The sequence below is a fragment of the Papaver somniferum genome, chromosome 8 (genome assembly GCF_003573695.1).
Source record: "Papaver somniferum cultivar HN1 chromosome 8, ASM357369v1, whole genome shotgun sequence".
NCBI classification, from domain to species: Eukaryota; Viridiplantae; Streptophyta; class Magnoliopsida; order Ranunculales; family Papaveraceae; genus Papaver; species Papaver somniferum.
Genome location: NC_039365.1, coordinates 394,736 through 412,536, shown reverse-complemented (window position 1 = coordinate 412,536; position 17,801 = coordinate 394,736). Strand labels below are relative to the sequence as shown.

At 36.3% G+C, this 17,801-nt stretch overlaps 2 protein-coding genes and 1 long non-coding RNA gene across 3 annotated transcripts; all 3 read left to right on the top strand.

The window, feature by feature from the left end:
• Positions 1-717: 717 nt before the first annotated feature.
• Positions 718-1,482, top strand: LOC113306619 (heavy metal-associated isoprenylated plant protein 39-like). Its single transcript, XM_026555540.1, has one exon. It carries the CDS (start codon positions 841-843, stop codon positions 1,318-1,320), a length of 480 nt encoding a protein of 159 aa, XP_026411325.1. The 5' UTR covers positions 718-840; the 3' UTR covers positions 1,321-1,482.
• Positions 1,483-2,435: 953 nt separating this feature from the next.
• On the top strand, positions 2,436-3,251 carry LOC113302922 (heavy metal-associated isoprenylated plant protein 39-like). The gene has a single exon (XM_026551888.1). The coding sequence runs from the start codon at positions 2,653-2,655 to the stop codon at positions 3,043-3,045; it is 393 nt and encodes a 130-aa protein (XP_026407673.1). The 5' UTR covers positions 2,436-2,652; the 3' UTR covers positions 3,046-3,251.
• Positions 3,252-9,309: 6,058 nt separating this feature from the next.
• LOC113304055 lies at positions 9,310-12,614 on the top strand. Its single transcript, XR_003338019.1, has 5 exons — positions 9,310-9,543; positions 11,119-11,286; positions 11,491-11,607; positions 11,847-11,920; positions 12,230-12,614. It is a non-coding gene; the product is annotated as an uncharacterized LOC113304055 (long non-coding RNA).
• The last annotated feature ends 5,187 nt before the right edge of the window (positions 12,615-17,801 follow it).

Here is a 17,801-nt window from a genome sequence, read left to right as displayed (position 1 = left end):
GTGGGTCTGAGAATGAGAATATTTTTTTTTCAGTCTCCACCTAATTTCCTCGTACTGGAATGGTTGGTCGGGGTTCGTAAAACGATTATCGTGTGCACCATTCCTTACCTCCATTTCGTGGCACATTTTAACTGTACTCCATATTATTTGATCGGCTTTCTTCTTCTTCTTTTTTTTATTTCTTTTTAAATTGTGTTCGATTTTCAATTAGCGAACGATCATGTGTGTCTATCAGGCATGCAGGTACGCAACAACATGACTAGCAGTCACATTAGACGCCCCAGATCCACTATTAACGTTTAATCAAAAGAAGAAGAAAAAAATGAAAAAGTGATCATCTTTTCTATTTTACTCGGTCACATAATTGAATCGAGATGCTTCTAAAAGGCGCTTTACATTTTTATATCGTGTTCTATGGGATTCTTCATAGGTTTTTCAAGACGGGACAACCTTGACCACAGTCTTTTTATATATTACTGAGCATTAGTTAAGGAAATCCGCAGGCGTGTCCTAATTGACGGAAAGGCGTAACATACAAAACTTGCACCTACAAAGTCTTCAGGATAAGGTGTGGTGGTCAAGTCAGTGAGCCAACTACTTAAAACGTGATGTCCACCGTACTGAGTTCTTTCTTCGAAACGCTTTGACTGAACTGTGGCACTTTATAAGGCTATATATAAACCCCAATAAGTCCCTCATTTGGCATCATTCATTCAACCTTATCTCCTTCATCTTCCACTCTAAAATTCTCTTTCTGCATTCGTCACTCAATAGGCTCTCTTAAATTAACTTCATTGCTTCGTCTAAGATCAGTACTTAAATCAATTTTTAGAAGAAACCATGCAGAAAATCATAGTGGAAATTGATTTACACGACGACAGATGCAAACAAAAGGCCATGAAATCGGTTTCTGGTCTTCGAGGAGTTAGTTCAGTATCCATGGATACGAATAATAAGAAATTAACAGTTATCGGAGATGTTGATGCAGTAACTGTAGTACGGAAACTAAGAAGACATTGTCATACAAATCTGGTTTCAGTTGACCAAGAAAAGAAGAAGGAAGAACCAAAAAAGGAAGAACCCAAGAAAGAGGAACCAAAAAAGGTAGAACCAAAGAAAGAAGAGCCGAAGAAGGAAGAACCCAAGAAAGTTGAACCATATAATCCTCACATCATGCCTACACCTTATTATTACGATCATCGTATGCCTGCACATTATTATGATCCGCGTATGATTACACCTTATTATGATCCTCGTATGACCTCGAGTTACTATGCTCCGTGTGCTGAAGAAAATCCTAATACCTGTGTTATTTGCTAAATTCATTTATTAATGAAGGGTGGTGTTAATACCTTCTGATAACGCTGACGAAATTAATTTTTGTAAAATCTTATTTTTATTCATTCAAATTCATTATTAACGTGTTGAGCGATTCAAAATAAAAGTATGCAAGGAAAAGGCACTGCCATATTTATATTACCAGATGTGAATTCTATTTCAATAACTCTAGATCCACCGGGGCTTAAATCGCCTGAATCACCCCGGATGACACAATAACAATGGATCCCATTGTGGGTGAAAAGCACCCCCTATTTTCCTCCAGGTGGACCTCGGGGGCTCTCTCTCTCCCGGTACGTTTTTCGGAAAAATATCCCCGGTGTGTCTGGCACTTCTGATTCTTTTCGGTATGGAAACTCGAATGATACACAGGAATAGATATAATATCCATTCTTTTGAGGGCAGGAAATACTTTACATAAGAAGATTAAAATCACAATACTACAAACGATATATTTCTTTGTAGTATAAAGCGGCGTCCGGCCAGAGTGATTGATGCAATATCAAGGTAGGGGTGCAGTGTTTACGAGTTGGAAAACATTACATTTTGCTCTTTCTCTCGGTCTCTCCGGTGGAGTTTCACCAACCAGACATGCCTAATCCTTGGATGAGAAATACATAGGGATTTAAATACCAAAAAAAAACATTAACTTTCTGAAAGGGAAATTGTTTAATTTTTATCCCAACTGAATGCCAAGGATAACAAGGATCGTAGATGTAGATCTAGTATGTTGATAGAAATTGTTTTTCGCATTGGACGCAATGCTAGCACCTTCAAAGTCTTGACATAGTAAAATGGATCTTGGGCAGGTCTACTGGGGTAATTCTGTCGCAGGAGAAGGCCCATACATGTCCCGTATGGCAAAAAATCAAGAAACCAAGGAAAAAGTGGAATGCAACAGTGTAAATTTAAGAAAAAACGTGGAAAGAATAATTTACATTAACAAAGATGCAAGTCTAGTGTAGTAAATTTGAGCACAATATATTCAATAGAAGGAGAACAATTACCCAGTCAAAGTCAACTAGCCGTCTCAAATCTCTTTAATGGATAGTGTAGTGCTGTCCACTACTCGTGTTCCTTCTTCGAAACACTTTAAAAGCTTCAATCATACTTCACTCTGTTACAACCCTGTATATAAAACCCATTCAGTCTTATCTCATTTGGCATCCATCAATCCAGCCTTCACCTTCCTCCTACAATTCTCTTTTATTTTCTCTTACTCTCTTTGCAATTCTCCGACACTCAATTTGTTCTCTAAAACATCATTAGTGCCACTAGTGAATTATTAGTACTCAATCAATTTTCAGAAGAACAATGCAGAAAATTATAGTGTCCCTTGATTTACACGACGACAGAGGCAAACAGAAAGCCATGAAATCAGTTTCTGGGCTGTCAGGGGTTGATTCGGTATCAATAGATATGAAAGAAAAGAAATTAACAGTAATTGGAGATGTTGATGCACTACTAGTTGTAAAGAAACTCAGAAGGCATTGTCATACTGCAATAGTTTCAGTTGGGCCAGCAAAAGAACCAGAAAAGAAGGAGGAACCGAAGAAAGTAGAACCGAAGAAAGTAGAACCAAAGAAAGTCACTAATGATCCTGTAGTTGATTATGTTAATGCTTATAAAGCATATAATCCTCATATGACTACACATTATTTTGTTCAGAGTGCTGAAGAAAATCCAAATGCTTGTGTTATTTGCTAGATGCAATTCATTTTATTAACTTTTAGATCCCTACTCGATTTCATTGAAGAATACTAACATTTGCACAATTGAACTTTATTTTTCTTGCTCGTATAATTTTTTTTTTAATTTAGATTCATTTGAGTTCAAGGTTAATGTTTAAGAGGAAATAACATGTACTGTACTTATGCTATTTGGAAATCAAAATGAAAGGCATTGTTCTACTATTTTCCCATTTTACCTTTATGAGTGCCGAAAACATACATAACATAAACTCTGCCAGGGGATCTGAATGTGCACAAATTGACCCCCATTTTAACTGCATTTTTAGCCATGGTGGAATCCACTTTTTTCTTTTTTTTTGATCGATGTTAAATCCACTTTTTTCCATCTAAAAGTCTTGTTAAGACTCACACCCCATAGACCGTACATACAAAAAAGCTGAATGACCTTGTCTTGGCAAATCGAATTACCGATAGGAAAGATATTTTCTTCTTCTCTGTTTATCAGATTTTGACCCAGCTGTGCTGAACCTTTAGACCAACTTAGCTAGACATACCATGGGGGATTATACTCTGCATCTTAGTTTCCCTTGGTCTATCATTCTTAGTATTATATGTTGCACATTTATACAGTTACTTGTTGTGTTCCCATGAAAACGATGATAAGCGCAGGATTCCTGACTCCTTCTTCCAGATACCGATTCCGATCCCAGATTAGGGGATGTTGGAATCTCTCCCATCAATATCACCGCCTCCTAGCTTTTTACGACTGTTGTGTTCAGACACGGTGCCATTTAGATTTCTTCCCACACTGTCTTAGTGTTTCCTCCGTGACCTTGGTTGTTATACTTTCTTTGTCCTCCATATCCTCCTCCTTAGTTATCAAATCTCCCAACTTGGTTATTACCATTCTGAGTGTGATGTTGTTTCTATTTAGATAATTGTAGCAATACATATATCAACCTTGATGGTTTCGGTGAATAAGAGAATCCAGTCAAGCTGGAAGAATCAATTGACCCATCCTTTGGAAACTCTGTTTGTAATGTTGCAGGATCTACTATGTGTCTAGATGCTTTCACACTGCAGATGCCTGAATATTATCCAAGATTGACGTGCTCGTTTTGTTCTCAGAAGGGTCATGAACTATCAAGATGTTACAAGTACAAACATCATGTGAGGCACGTCAAAAAACTTCAACGAAGAGCAAATCGATTAGCAAGGGAGCTTAAACTTGCTCAGAAGACCGCTGAGGTATGTAGGATTTTATCTTCGTCTAAGAAGTTGGTTTCCAAAGACAAAATAAGATCATTAAAGAAGAAGGTATGGTCAAATCGCTTTGATAGACAGAATTCAAAAGAAACCAAAGACAAAATAAGATCATTAAAGAAGAAGGTATGGTCAAATCGCTTTGATAGACAGAATTCAAAACAAGCACCCAAATAAGCAGTGGTGATGCTTGCACGTATTTATCCCCAATTAAGTGCACCAAATCAGAAGTTATTTATAGTCCGTGCTCAAATCCACATCGATCCATCTAGAGATGTTGGTAAGACTCATCCACACTAGCACATATCAATCATATAATACCAGAAAGGTTGAATGACCTTGTCTTGGCAAATCGAAATATCAGTAAAAACTCAAGTCCTTCGTATTCCTGTTCCAGAATTGTTCATCAAAATAGCGCCGGCATGATTTGCTAAAGAACTTCCCCAACATAGCTAAAGTGATTGTGCTCCAATTTTTTATGATCAAATCAACACAAGTAATACGGCCTATCCCAGTGAATACTCGCGAAAGAAAAAGAAACAAAGACATGATTGAGCTGCAACCTTACTATGTAATAAGAGACAAGTTGCCAAGAAAGTCTTGAGCCGAAATCATGCAGAGTCACAGCCATATTCTTTACCGATCAAAAAAAAAAAAAAAACAAAACGAACGGAAAAAAGAAATCACAATCACCTTTAGGTACCTCTTCTATATATGTACATATTTAAGTGGTAGCGTAGATACTGCAGAGTATTGCAGCACCAATTACCGGGACTAGACATTCAGCTTCGGGCTTACCTTGCTCCTCCACGTTTTCCAACATGTTGAGGTGCATGCATGATTCTCCTACCCAAAAACATTCCAAATTTGTTAAAGCTCCTAGCAAGCACCCAAAGATCTCCTTGGTACATGTAAGAGAATGATCTTCTTTGTATTCATGATTTACACAATCACTACTAGATAGTTCTCATGCATGTGCCAAAGAATATATGGATCCTGCTAAAATCATCGTCAACAACTAGGCCTCCATTCATACGGTTATTAATCAGTCAAGAGCTGCCACTTGGAAGCTGAAAATGAACGTATGTCTTCCGTCTTCATTCGTAAATCAAATGCGTGTTGGAACACCAACCTTAGAAAAATCCTATGAATAGATAGTTTGAGAAATGAAACTTGACTTATTGACTTATACAAGTCAATGTTGATGAATGAGATGTGTCTTCCATGGCAGCCACATGACTAGTCTTGTTAGGCCCCAAAAACGTCTAAGAAGGGTCTAGAACAAACTAAAGTTAAAAAACAAGTGACCCATCTTTTTTCCAAGTTACGCAAGTTAATTGAATCTGCTTGGAGATTCAAAAAGAGCCATGGCTTTACAGTTTCAATATTTTTCAAAGAAAATCTTTCTTTTGTTCCATAAAGCTAAGCTAATCGCAAGACTTTTATTTGAAAAGTTGAAATTGATTTAGAAAGGTTCACACAATCAAATATATGGATTTGGGACGTGCATATTAATACGAGCACTTCATGATACTTTCTGGTAGGTAATTCAACACCCATCGTACTAGGAATATTAAGGTTTTTATTGTATATTTTAATGGCGTGATTTTAAATTGATTGTAAAACTGTGATTCATCCCGAAACAAAAATTTACCAAGTGAATTAGTCCTTTCTGAAATGATATGCGGGGTGAAGTAACTTTTGCTGCTATAGTTTCCGTTCAAAGGCATACTGGATGGGGTCGTTAGCTGGACTTGAGCATTTACTAATAGGAACAAAAATAAATTTCACTTTCTCAATTTTTAGAACTAGCCAAAAATAGGTTTGCCATTGAATTGTTTGATGTTGTTGGGTAATTGATTATTTTTGGTCGATAAAAAAAAATATATCAGATTGCTGTGAAATTTGATAACAAATGGCAACCAAACAAAAATAAAAACACATGAAATGATAAAGTACGTAGGGTACATTATTTATATGTCCCTATTTTTAACACCCAATAAATATATCCTTATACAACAATAAATATGTCCCTACTTTTTAATAGCCTTATCCATTTAAAATTAGATTACATTAATACCCTCATCACCAACATTCAACTACCATTACATCACCAACCTTCAACGACCACCACCTACCAACCGCCACCACCACTCCACCACCATTGCACCACCACCACCAGTCCTCCACCGCCACCACCACCAGTCTGCCACCACTATTGCACCACCACCAGCAGCCTGCCACCACCATTGACGCCACCACCACCGCCACCACCACCACTACTCCGTCGTCGCAGCCACCACCACCACTAATCCACCGCCATCACCACTGACGTTTCCATCAGTCCGCTATCCACCACCACCACTGGTTTTAGATATTTTGTATCAAAAACAATAATTGATCCAAATAAAAATAGAATCAGCAGCAGAAGTTGATCCAAATTTAGGGACCAACAACAGTAGTTGATCCAAAAACAAAAAAGGATCAACGGTAGAAGTTGATCCAAATTAGGGGATCAACAACAATAGTTGATCCAAAAAAAATGATCAACAGTAGAAGTTGATCCAATTTAGGGGATCAACAATGGTAGTTGATCCACTAAATTGGATCAACAATGAAAGTTGATCCATGTAAATTTAAGGGATCAACAACAGTAGAAGTTGATCCAATTTAGGGGATTAAAGATGGTAGTTGATCCACTAAATTGGGTCAACAATGAAAGTTGATCCATTCTGACATACATTAGCAACAGCTCATTATACTAAACACAGACTCATTCTTCCACCAGATGCAGTTTCAGATCCACCAACAGAACCATCAATCCCCATTTATAATCCATAGCAGCAACCACCATTGTCTCCTCTGAAGCTTAAACACCAATTTGAACTATCTGAACCACCATGAGCTCAAACCCTAGCTTCAATTTCTTCAAACCCACAGAATCAAATCCTAATTTCACCAAATCCCCATTTCTGCTTCATTCTCAACTTCGGCACAAGGTCATGAAATCAAGTTGAATCGACACACAACAACGACATCTCCTTCATGACTCATCTTAGATCCATCAATATCTATGTTCTTCCCAACTGAAATCAACACAAAATCAATTTTGAAAAAAATCTGAAACCTAAAATCGTCGTTGCCACCAGAGACACCATCGCCATAATCATAGTTACTTCATCTCTCTCTCAATTGAAAATATCACTAGTGGTGTTGGTGTGGAACAACGACATCTCCTAAATGTATCACATAACACATACGGGTTAATGATGGCGGAGAACAGATGAGAAGGAGAAAGTAATTTTCGATCTGGAAAAATGGAGATGTGGATGGTGATTAAGAAGGTGGTGGTGGTGGTTATGGTGATAGTACTGGTGGTGTTGGTGTGGTGGCGATGGAGATGGTAATGGTGGCGGCAGCGAAGTTATTTTGATGGTTCGTGTTCTTCTCAAAAGTGAAGAAGAAGTTGAAGTATAAAACGCGTTAAAAATGGAAATCATCAAAATAATTTTTTTAAATAAAATTTCAATATGCCATCAGGGACATTTGTAAAGTCTGTAAGGATATTTGTGAAGGCCCATCAAAAGGAGGGACAATAATTCAATCACCACAAGTAGGTGAATCTTAATCAAACATTAAATATAAGAGTGATTCTGCCCAGACCGAGCTCTCGAACCATACCAAAACCTTATTCCAAATGTGTCTCAAAGTTTTTTCGGTGAGTCCCGTGGGCTTTGCGGAGGACAGCAGAGTGGCCAGGTATATGTGAGAACTTTATGACCATTTTTTTTTCACCATTTATTTTGTTGTTCGTGAAGAATTTCTATAAATAAAAATTAAGTTATCTTTCTAGAGCATGGCTTAAAATATTTGTGATGGAGAATTAATTTTCGGAACGGCTATGGATCCTGTGGAAAGAAACTACATCATAGAATCGACCAAGTCGAAAGAACCTTACGAGCAAGAAAGTCTAACGTAAATTGGACACCACTCATGAGTAATGTCAAAAAAAAAATGTCGCTAAAACAGTATTACCTTCCTACTTGACTAAGTCTTATTCTTACCTCTAAAGTCCACAAGCAAGGTGAGTTCAAACTCCAAAGCCGGAATCTTAGATTTTATTTGGTTCACGGCTAGATTTTTCAATCTTGGTTGACCAAATTCTTTTGATGACAAATTTGCCGGCTGTATTGTTTATTACAGTAGTAAAAAAAACCAATCCTGAATCTGACTCCCCTCCTGTATACTCATTGCACGGCTGCACGCTCCCGATGCTAAAGCTGTGAAGCAGCAGCAGTTCAGCTTTTAAGTATTGGGATTTGAAAGAATATTCACGAGATTTTTATTAAAGGGAAAGCAGAAATGGATCCGAGGAGAGGAAAAATTGTAGTCGACTCGCTAACTCGGACCTAGTCGGCATTTTATTTTAAATCAGACCAAACTACCCATTTTATATACCTCGCTACAACAAATCTAGGTTTTCTTAACAATAACATTGCTAACTAACTTTATGTTTGTAACTCAAATGATCCATTATGATTTTAGTAACCCTTATAAAGGGTTGGCAAATTAACTAATAGTTACCATAATTCCTAATTATCTCATAAAAACAAAATAACTATTTAAAGTGTGAGTTATTTAGTTATACATATATAACACAATTTATACTATATAACTATTACAACTATTTATACCCAAAATTTGATGTATACTAAACTGAAACCCCATGTTTATAACTCTTTACCATTTTTATTGGTAACACTCTTTGACATACCTAACACAAAGATTTATTTTAAATTTTAGAAAATGTAAAATAGAGTTTTAAGATTTTATAAATCTTTTGTTTGGAACCATTCAAGTTATAGAACCTTAGAATAACTTATCTCGGGGAACCAAAATGATACAGGAACCAAATCCTTACTTAGCTAATTTCCCCAAAGGACCCGGCGGACAGAGAAAAAAATTCATTATCTTTCTTCTCAATTGCTAGATAACAAAAACCTGAGGCAGAGAACAAAATTCATATTGTTCTGAAGCTGAACTCAATGGACCCAAATCCATTATCATTTTGCACACTCCAATCAATTAAGTACCCATCATTATCTTGATGATTGATTTCTGTTTGTTTCTTCAACTCATTCTGTTAGGATTCGAGACCAAATTTCACAGGAACTTGAAGAGAAATAATAAAGATGAAGTGGATTCATTTCTGATCAAATTTGTTTTCTTCTACTCATTCATATTTTTGCTGGTATGATTTCTCTTCTTCTTATTTTTCGAATACTCCTATAATAGTTTTTCAATTATGAACCTCGGGCTTAATCAATTAGAAATTTTTGAAATTGGGTTCAATTGGAAGTTTCTAATTGTGATTATGATTTTTAAATTTTTTTTGTTTGGGTGATTATGGTTATAAGATGAACGAAATGTGGAGAAAAAGTGGGATAATTTAGTGAAAATTAAATGGGTTTACCTAACTATCAATTAGCTTAATTTTTTTATGATATTTGTGTTGTTGTGTTTGATGTTAGCTAAAAAAATATCATTTTGATCATGGGTTTTCATTGTTACTTTGAATTATTATATGGGTATTGTAAATTAGGTTTTAGAAAATCCCCCATTATGATCTGAATGGTAGTTTTCAAATCAGGTATGAACTTTTTCGTTTTTCGATTTTACGCCTAAAGAAATCCACGATTAACAATTTTTGCATTTCATTTCATTGTTGATAAAGTTGGATTAAGTGTAGATGGTGATGAAGCTTCAACCTTTAGAATTTTTCTCTAGGTAATCCAGGTTCGAAATAATGAGCTGATGGTGTGGAGATATTGTTTAGATAGATTTTGAGGTGTGGTGACAATTACAGTTGTGGAGGTTGATTAGGTTTGGCGGTTTGGTGATTATTCACTTGTATGATGTTATCCAACTCTGTGGCTCAATGGAGAATTTATTAGTCACAATCGTTGTTGATGTTAGAAGAAGATATATTTAGACCTACTTCATGTTTACGCAGGATAAGGCATTATGTATGTACGATACATAAATGTTTGTATGACTATTTTTTCTGTCAAGCAATGTTACTATTTTAAGTAGGAACTGCTGTGAAAATGATAGGGGTGTATCTCCATAGATAGAACGAGAGTTTCCTTATGAAACTATAGGGGTTTGCCTGTTGTAGAGAAATGATATGGAGCATACCCCTGCTATTACTATATGTATTTTGAATATCTAGCCTATTGGTTTTGAATTCAAACAACGACCTCTACAATGTCGCATTCCGATTCTTGGTCATTGTAGCAACTTATTTTAGATATTGGTGTGTTCAAGGGATACATTGATTTTCTTCAGGGATTATAAGATTGGGATAATTAGTTAAGTTGCTTATATGTTTTCCAGTTGATTTGAAAGACATCAAAGGCTAATTTTAACACAATATATTTCTCTTTTGGAAGGTCAGGTTACTATAAGTAAAAGGGGTTATGTGCAAGGACCTTGCAGGGCCTATTTTAAAACCTTGGCAGTGTTTAAACAATGATTTACAAGTTGGCCTCTAAAGGTCCTTGTTTTATATCTCATGTATTTGATGTTCTACTTTTATTATAAGTGGTAATGTCAGTATTCTTGCATAATCAAATGTTACATCTCAGAATGGTGTTACCAAGATGAAGCTCGCATGAAGTTTTATGTCTGCTGTTTTCTTACAGAATTCTTTGTATGGTCAATTTTTCTTTCATAAGCTTGGTCTTTCGATTTGTCCTTGTTGGATATTTCATGTTTTGTACTGCTTGTTTTAATTGGTTATAATATGTTTTGTTTCTCATTTCAGGTGAAACATGGGCAAAGCTTCTGAATGCCTTTTGTACTAAAAGTTGAAGCTTGGGTTATGAAGACACCAAGACATGGCCAAAGCTTCTGAATACCTCTGTAACCAAGACGTGCTTGCAGAAGATGTGATTCTTCATTGGTTCCGCTAAGGGTTAAACCCCAAGGGAAGGTGAGCAGTTGAAATATAATTTGTTAGAGAACTCATAAGCTTTGTTTAAACTGTTTGTATCTGGCCATGCATGTAAAACTCGCAAACTTTATTTAAACTGATTGCATCCTTAGCCGCTTCACTGGTTTCAATGTCGATGGTTAGGTTTTTGTTGTTGCAAACAAAATTTTGATAAAACTTTGGAACTTATTTGTTTATTGGCAGAAGGAGGCAGGAGATGGTACTGACCATGAAGATTACTATTTAAGCCTAGAATCCGTCTCTCATCAAATGTATTATGCATCCAATTTCCGAGAGCCTCAAATACAGGTTGCCAAAAAGGTACTGAATAATGTCTATCTCAATTAATTAGTTTCACAATAGGGATATTCAACATAAACTTTGTAATGGTTGCCTAAGTTGTAGGATTACTATATTTGGCACTGAAATAACTATATTCGAGGCTCAATTTTATGAATGTCTGAAATCAAGGAATTTGTACAACTTGGTTACTGGATTTGTTTTTTTGATTCTTCAAAGTAGTTTTTGTTTTTGTTACAAGCTTTCTTTTCCCGTTTCAGGTGATCTAGAAATATTGTGGTACTGGTGAAAGGAATGAAGTGAAAAAAGTGAAAAAAGCTTCTGATTTCAGAAGGTAAACTTCGATGGGTTTATTTGGAATTTGTCAACTCTCATTTTTGTGCCTTCTTCTTGATTTTCATTGTTTTCTCATTTGTTTCGAAGAACTTTACTTCTAGTAGTATTGCTCATAATTTTTCAACAGTTAGTAAAATCATAGAGTTGCGAATCCTGTCAATTTAGTCCAAAACCATCTACTTGGTAATACGAGTTACCGACATCAATCCTGGTGTAGTAGTTGATATGAATTTGAAGTTACCGAATAATGTTAATTTGTCATGCTAATAGGTGTTTCTTGTTTCGTATATCTTGATGCCATCTTCAGCACAATATAAAAATCAGGATCATCATATTTTCACTATGAACGTGCAGTGTTTCATCCCGATGAAGTTGCTTCCCATGTATCTACGTGAGTATTCGTTTTTTCTAAACATCTCGGTTACCACAACAAACATGTTAGCCTAGTGAATTTAACATGTTAGCATGTGATATTTATCTGGGTGAAAAAACCATCATCTTTATATTATGCTTGTTTTACTTTAACATTCTCTAGTGAATTTTCTAAAACTTTATGCAAATATATTTGGACGATATTCTTTGGGAAATACTGCTAAATGACTGTTGTTTGTCTGGGTCCATAGATTCTTTAAGAATCCATTTTTACTGTTTTGTATATCCCTTCCGACATGCTTGTCACTGGAGAAACTGAGATTCACTTATCACTGTAATGTATCTTTTGCTGATCCAGTTGATGTGAGGCTGATGGTTTTTCAAATGATGTTGTAGTTGTTCTTTTCAGACTTGTGAAGGAAATAATTTTTAGACTTAATAAAAATAAAGATAAAACAAATTAAATTCAAAGGTGAAGTAAATATTATGGAAAGACCAGGGTTAAGGATTTCACCATACACCAAAATTCATGTGATTCAATGATAATTCTTATCATGCAATTCTAGACATTATAATTCCAATCAAAAGTAATTGTGATTCTAATCATTGCCTAAATCAGATTTTCAAAACATCCATTGTTAATCGCAAGCATGAAATATCAAAAGCAATAAACCAAGCATATTTCATCAAGAGAAAACACAATTAATTAATAAAAATCATTTATTCAATTTTCATTCGGTGCAATTAATCATAAAAGGATTGCATAGATAAATTTAAATGAATTTTACCACATAACTTTTGGAAGAATGGCTTCCTCCATCACCCCTGGGATTGGGTTTAGCTCTTCATCCCAAAAACACACTCACAAGATAAATTCATGGCTAAAATAGGTGTTTTTATTGATGTATATAAAATGAAACAGGAATTAGCAACACTGTAGAAGTGTTACAGCGTCACTGTTACAAAGGGGTAAGTGCTATTGAAGACTGCTGTAAACGATAAGCCTTTACTGCTGTAAAAGAACAACACTGGTATTGTTATTTAAGACTGCTGAAGAACGACTGACCATGTAAGTCTGTTCTTCGTGTTCTTGAAGCTCTTCAATGGCAGCAGCAGCAGCACTGTCTTCTCTGTAATCGCTTCTCCTCGGCTCTCTTGGACTCTAAACTCTCTCCTAAACTTGCTAACCCTTCTTATGACTCGACCAAACCTTTTTATAACTCAACAGGGTCATCAAATCCCGATGAAATCTCCTATTTTTCTTCTCTGCCAGTTACAGGTTTCTATCTTCTTCTCTCTTCTGTACGCGTCTGTTAGCTATCCCATTGCCACAAAACTCTCTCCTGACTTGAACAAAACTAGATACATGTATATCCAGCGTGAAAGTCTCCCAAAAATTTCTCACAAAATATTTGAACGTGAACAGCAACCTACGTGTCCTGTTTGGACTTTGATTGTTTCTCCCGGTCATTCCAGCCCAACTGGTTGGGTTAAAATCGATTGTACCAGGCATGTTCAGTCAGTTAGAGTCCATACGTACCAAATACAGCCATTGGATCTCCTAAAATCTCGTCAGAATTCGATCTCCAAAACTGTTCTTCGCTGCATGCATTTTCCCGCCAAAACTTGTATTTGAATTATGAAGATGACCTCCCCCTTATCCAGTTCGAGAGTCCCTTTAGTACATGCCCTGAAATGGGGTGCCTTTAGCAATTCTTCTGGGATGTTTTCCACACTTTTTCGGGGTTCCTCCGGGGTATTTCTGGATGTCTCCAACATACTTCTGGGGTGCTTCTGGTAGTTATCAACGGAGGTCCAAATGCCGCATTTTTTGCCAATTTCGCCACAAAGCCTTATTCTTCCAAAAACACCTACAAATAAATAAAATAACCAAATAAGTACGATATCGAGCACTAACAATATATACAAATGAGCTATATTAGACACATAAAATGCGTCTATCAAATACCTCCAAACTTATTATTTGCTAGTCCCGAGCAAATCAAAACTACAAAATAAAATCCTAACTCACTGTCGCAGGCATCGTCGATTGCATTTAGCGTATGCAATAAGCCTTTAAACCCCTAAGTGTCCCTAGTGGACGAGTTATAGTCTCGGGAGGGCTTACAAGAGATATACCCACAAAACCTGTACTCCAGACCTTAGCTATCTAAGCAGAATCTTGGAAGGCACTAAAGAATCTCCTTGGTTGGCATACTTATTGACTACAGGAAGAAGTACCCTGATGCGAAATTCCAGTTGATGTACACGAGTTTGCACTCAAGCATACTAAAATTCATATAAAGTGACAGAGATCTACTAAGATAGTCGCACTATGGACATCAATATCCGGAGTCAAAACTAATCACATGGATAGATCAAGAAGATGGATATAGAAAAACATAGATGGTTTTGATGTTTACTAAGTGAACGGTGTTTCCCATATCTGTCTGAAGGCCTCTGCCAAGATGAACCTAAGCTAAATGACTGAGATACTAGTCTGACTAATATCAACTCACTAGCATACACAAGGGAACCAGTAGTCGATAATCCTAACTCTAGGTCAACACAGCTGGCATATACAAGGGTTCCAGTGGTCGACTTTATTAAGTTTTATTCCGTTTGGTCTAATGGTCTGGTCTCAATTTCTCTTTCTTTTCTCTTTTTTTTCATAACTTTTTTTTTTCTTTCTCTTTTTTTTTTCAATTTTTTTTTCATGGTATCTCAATCACTCTAATTCACCCTAGCATTGGTAACAACTTGAATCGTGAGCCCCACCAAATCACTTAGAAACATATTTAAAAAGAAAACAACATCAAAAAAGAAGTGAAAAGGACTCAACGAGATATGGTGAAACTATCATGTTATTCCTAACAACTGATCTTTGTGCTTTTATGAATAGACTCTTTAGATGTTGCCATCTAATCAGATTGGTTACTCAACTCCTACAACCAAAATGCTTCCATCCACTTAGATTAGTTAGTGCAATCCTCAATAGGCATAAATTTCTAGGTTATGGAGTTTATTTATTCATACTGCAACTAAAAAGTTTCTCCCATACCCCCAAACTTAAATCTAACATTGTCCTCAATGTTTTAAAGATGAAATTAAAAGCATGGACAAGGAGAAACTGTTACCAATGAAGCAAAAGAGATAAGGAAAGATATTACTGTGTCGCTTGAGCATGGGATACCTCCCAAGAAGTGTGAAGTTTAAAGTCTTCAACCAGACTTAGGAAAGGATTAGTCAACTCGAACCATAAAGTAACAGACGGAATAACTGCGGGTCTTTAAAACCAAAAAGAGATGACAAAAGGAAACTGCAGTGAACCAAGAAACTGGACAAGAATAGCATGCCCTTACCTAGTTTCCTGATAACTATCGCTAATTGCGGTCCAGGTTCAGGTTCTATGAAAGGGTCTAAATAGAATATTTTCATTGGATGTGTTTCTTCATAGATGGGATCCGAATCACTAGGTCTTAGAGTCTGTAGAAACTCAAATATTATCTTATAAGCGCACAATAATAACCTAAATAACTAAGGATCCTCTAAGTCAATAAGATTTGACTTACAAAATTGACCACAATGAGAGTAGTGGTCACTCTTAAGCAAATGTGTCGATTCTAATTTCCTAAAGCATTTAGGTTTAGTCTCACAACTTAATATTCGACACATTTGGAATATAAACGTTCCCACATTTGGAAGAAAACTATTTGGTAGGAAAACAAAGTCAATCTGGGTATCATAGCCTGGGCAAACCACATCAACCAGAGGATGGGTTTCTAACGACTGAACTTTTTTCAGGACATCATTAGGTTCGGGAAACCTAGTATGAAGATAATCTTGTAAGATGGTTGAGGCATGGATATCAAGTCCTATGTGAGGGGACTTTCTGAGAGTTAAAGGTAAAGCACTAGGAAAGTGATAATCACCCCCAAATTTAGAGTTTTCAGTGTCTCTATATGGACTAGTCACAATCTTCCTAATTTCTAGATCATCAGATTCTTGGAAGTGGTCAATTGATTCTTCTAAGTTTTTATCAGGTAGTGCATCTTTACTCATCTCTACGGGTCTATGTTCTTCATTTAAGATTATTGTTTCTAAGTTGCTAGACTCTAAAACAGCATTTTCAGAATAAACCCGTTCCTCTAAACCACTATCGGGTTCGTAATCAAAAGGAAATACCACATCGTCTAAAACGGTGATATTCCTAATCAAATCCTCGTCCTCTTGAATAGGTGAATAATCATAAAAATTATTTGGATTTGAAGTAGAAATAATATAATCACTATAAAGCTCAATTGGATTACTAGATTCCTGATCACTATGCCTACATATTTCAGATTCTTCATCACTACTATCCTCATCATCATAATAGTACGAAGATGATTGAACCTTATGTAATAAGTGGTGTTACCAATTATAACCTCGTTATCTTGATTATGTGAAAAACTATCTTCATTCTCAAGGGTATTATTGGATACACTATATTGGCAATTCAAGTTATTTTGAGCAATACTTTCGTTCGTCTCTAACTCAAGTCTACGTGTCGACTCAGCTATCCTCTCAAGGGTCTCTTCCAAAGAAAGTTCCCTTAGTGTAGGATCTATGTTTTGAGTTAATCTATTGAGGATATCTTCTACAGATTCAGTTGTTGTTGCAGTTCTTTCGTCCATAACTACGTTATTCACCTCATCTAATTTATACGTCAATTCAGCTAACTGACGTGATGACTCAGCTAAATTCCTGAGAGTCTCTTCTAGAGAAGGAATAGGAACTGAAGGATCATAATAAGGACTACTTTTCAATAGTTTGATTGTATCCTCTAGAGACGAAGAACTAGTACTATAATCTTCTTGCTCGTATGACTGATGCACGTGCGGATAGTAATTGGGCTCACCATGGTATGACCCATAACCTTCAAAAGGTTGGCGTTGCCAACCACTATTCACACTATGGTCATAATAATGTCCATATTGTTCAGTTGGATAATTATATTCATTATGATGGCTATTATAATACCAGTTTGACATTTTAACTGCAAGGGAATTCTAAACAGGCACAAAGAAGGTTGACTCGACCACGACAAGCCTATTTTATCTAGCAAACAAAAAGCATGATGGATCCACTTAGATTGTTTATAGACTTGCTTCTATCTCTCGAAGGGGAATTCGTTACAATTTAAGCAAACCCCTCTGGAATCAATCCGAGTCAAAGTAAGTTGAATTGAGGCGAGGGAAGCTCAGTGGAGCTTTGATACCCAAGGCCTTACCACTATCACAAGGCGGCGCAGTCACACATTCAACTCACAGAAACCATCATGAACTTCGTGGTGTGCTTAAGAAAGTAACCAATATCCTTCGAATATTTTTCCTGATAAGCGCGATACCCTATCAGTCTCGTTCTAGTCAAGTTTTAAGCTTGGGTTCGTGTTAGGTTTCGTTTTCCTAAGGCGGGCAAGAAGGGAGCGGTGATGAAATCCGAACCCTTATCTTGTATTGGCCAGT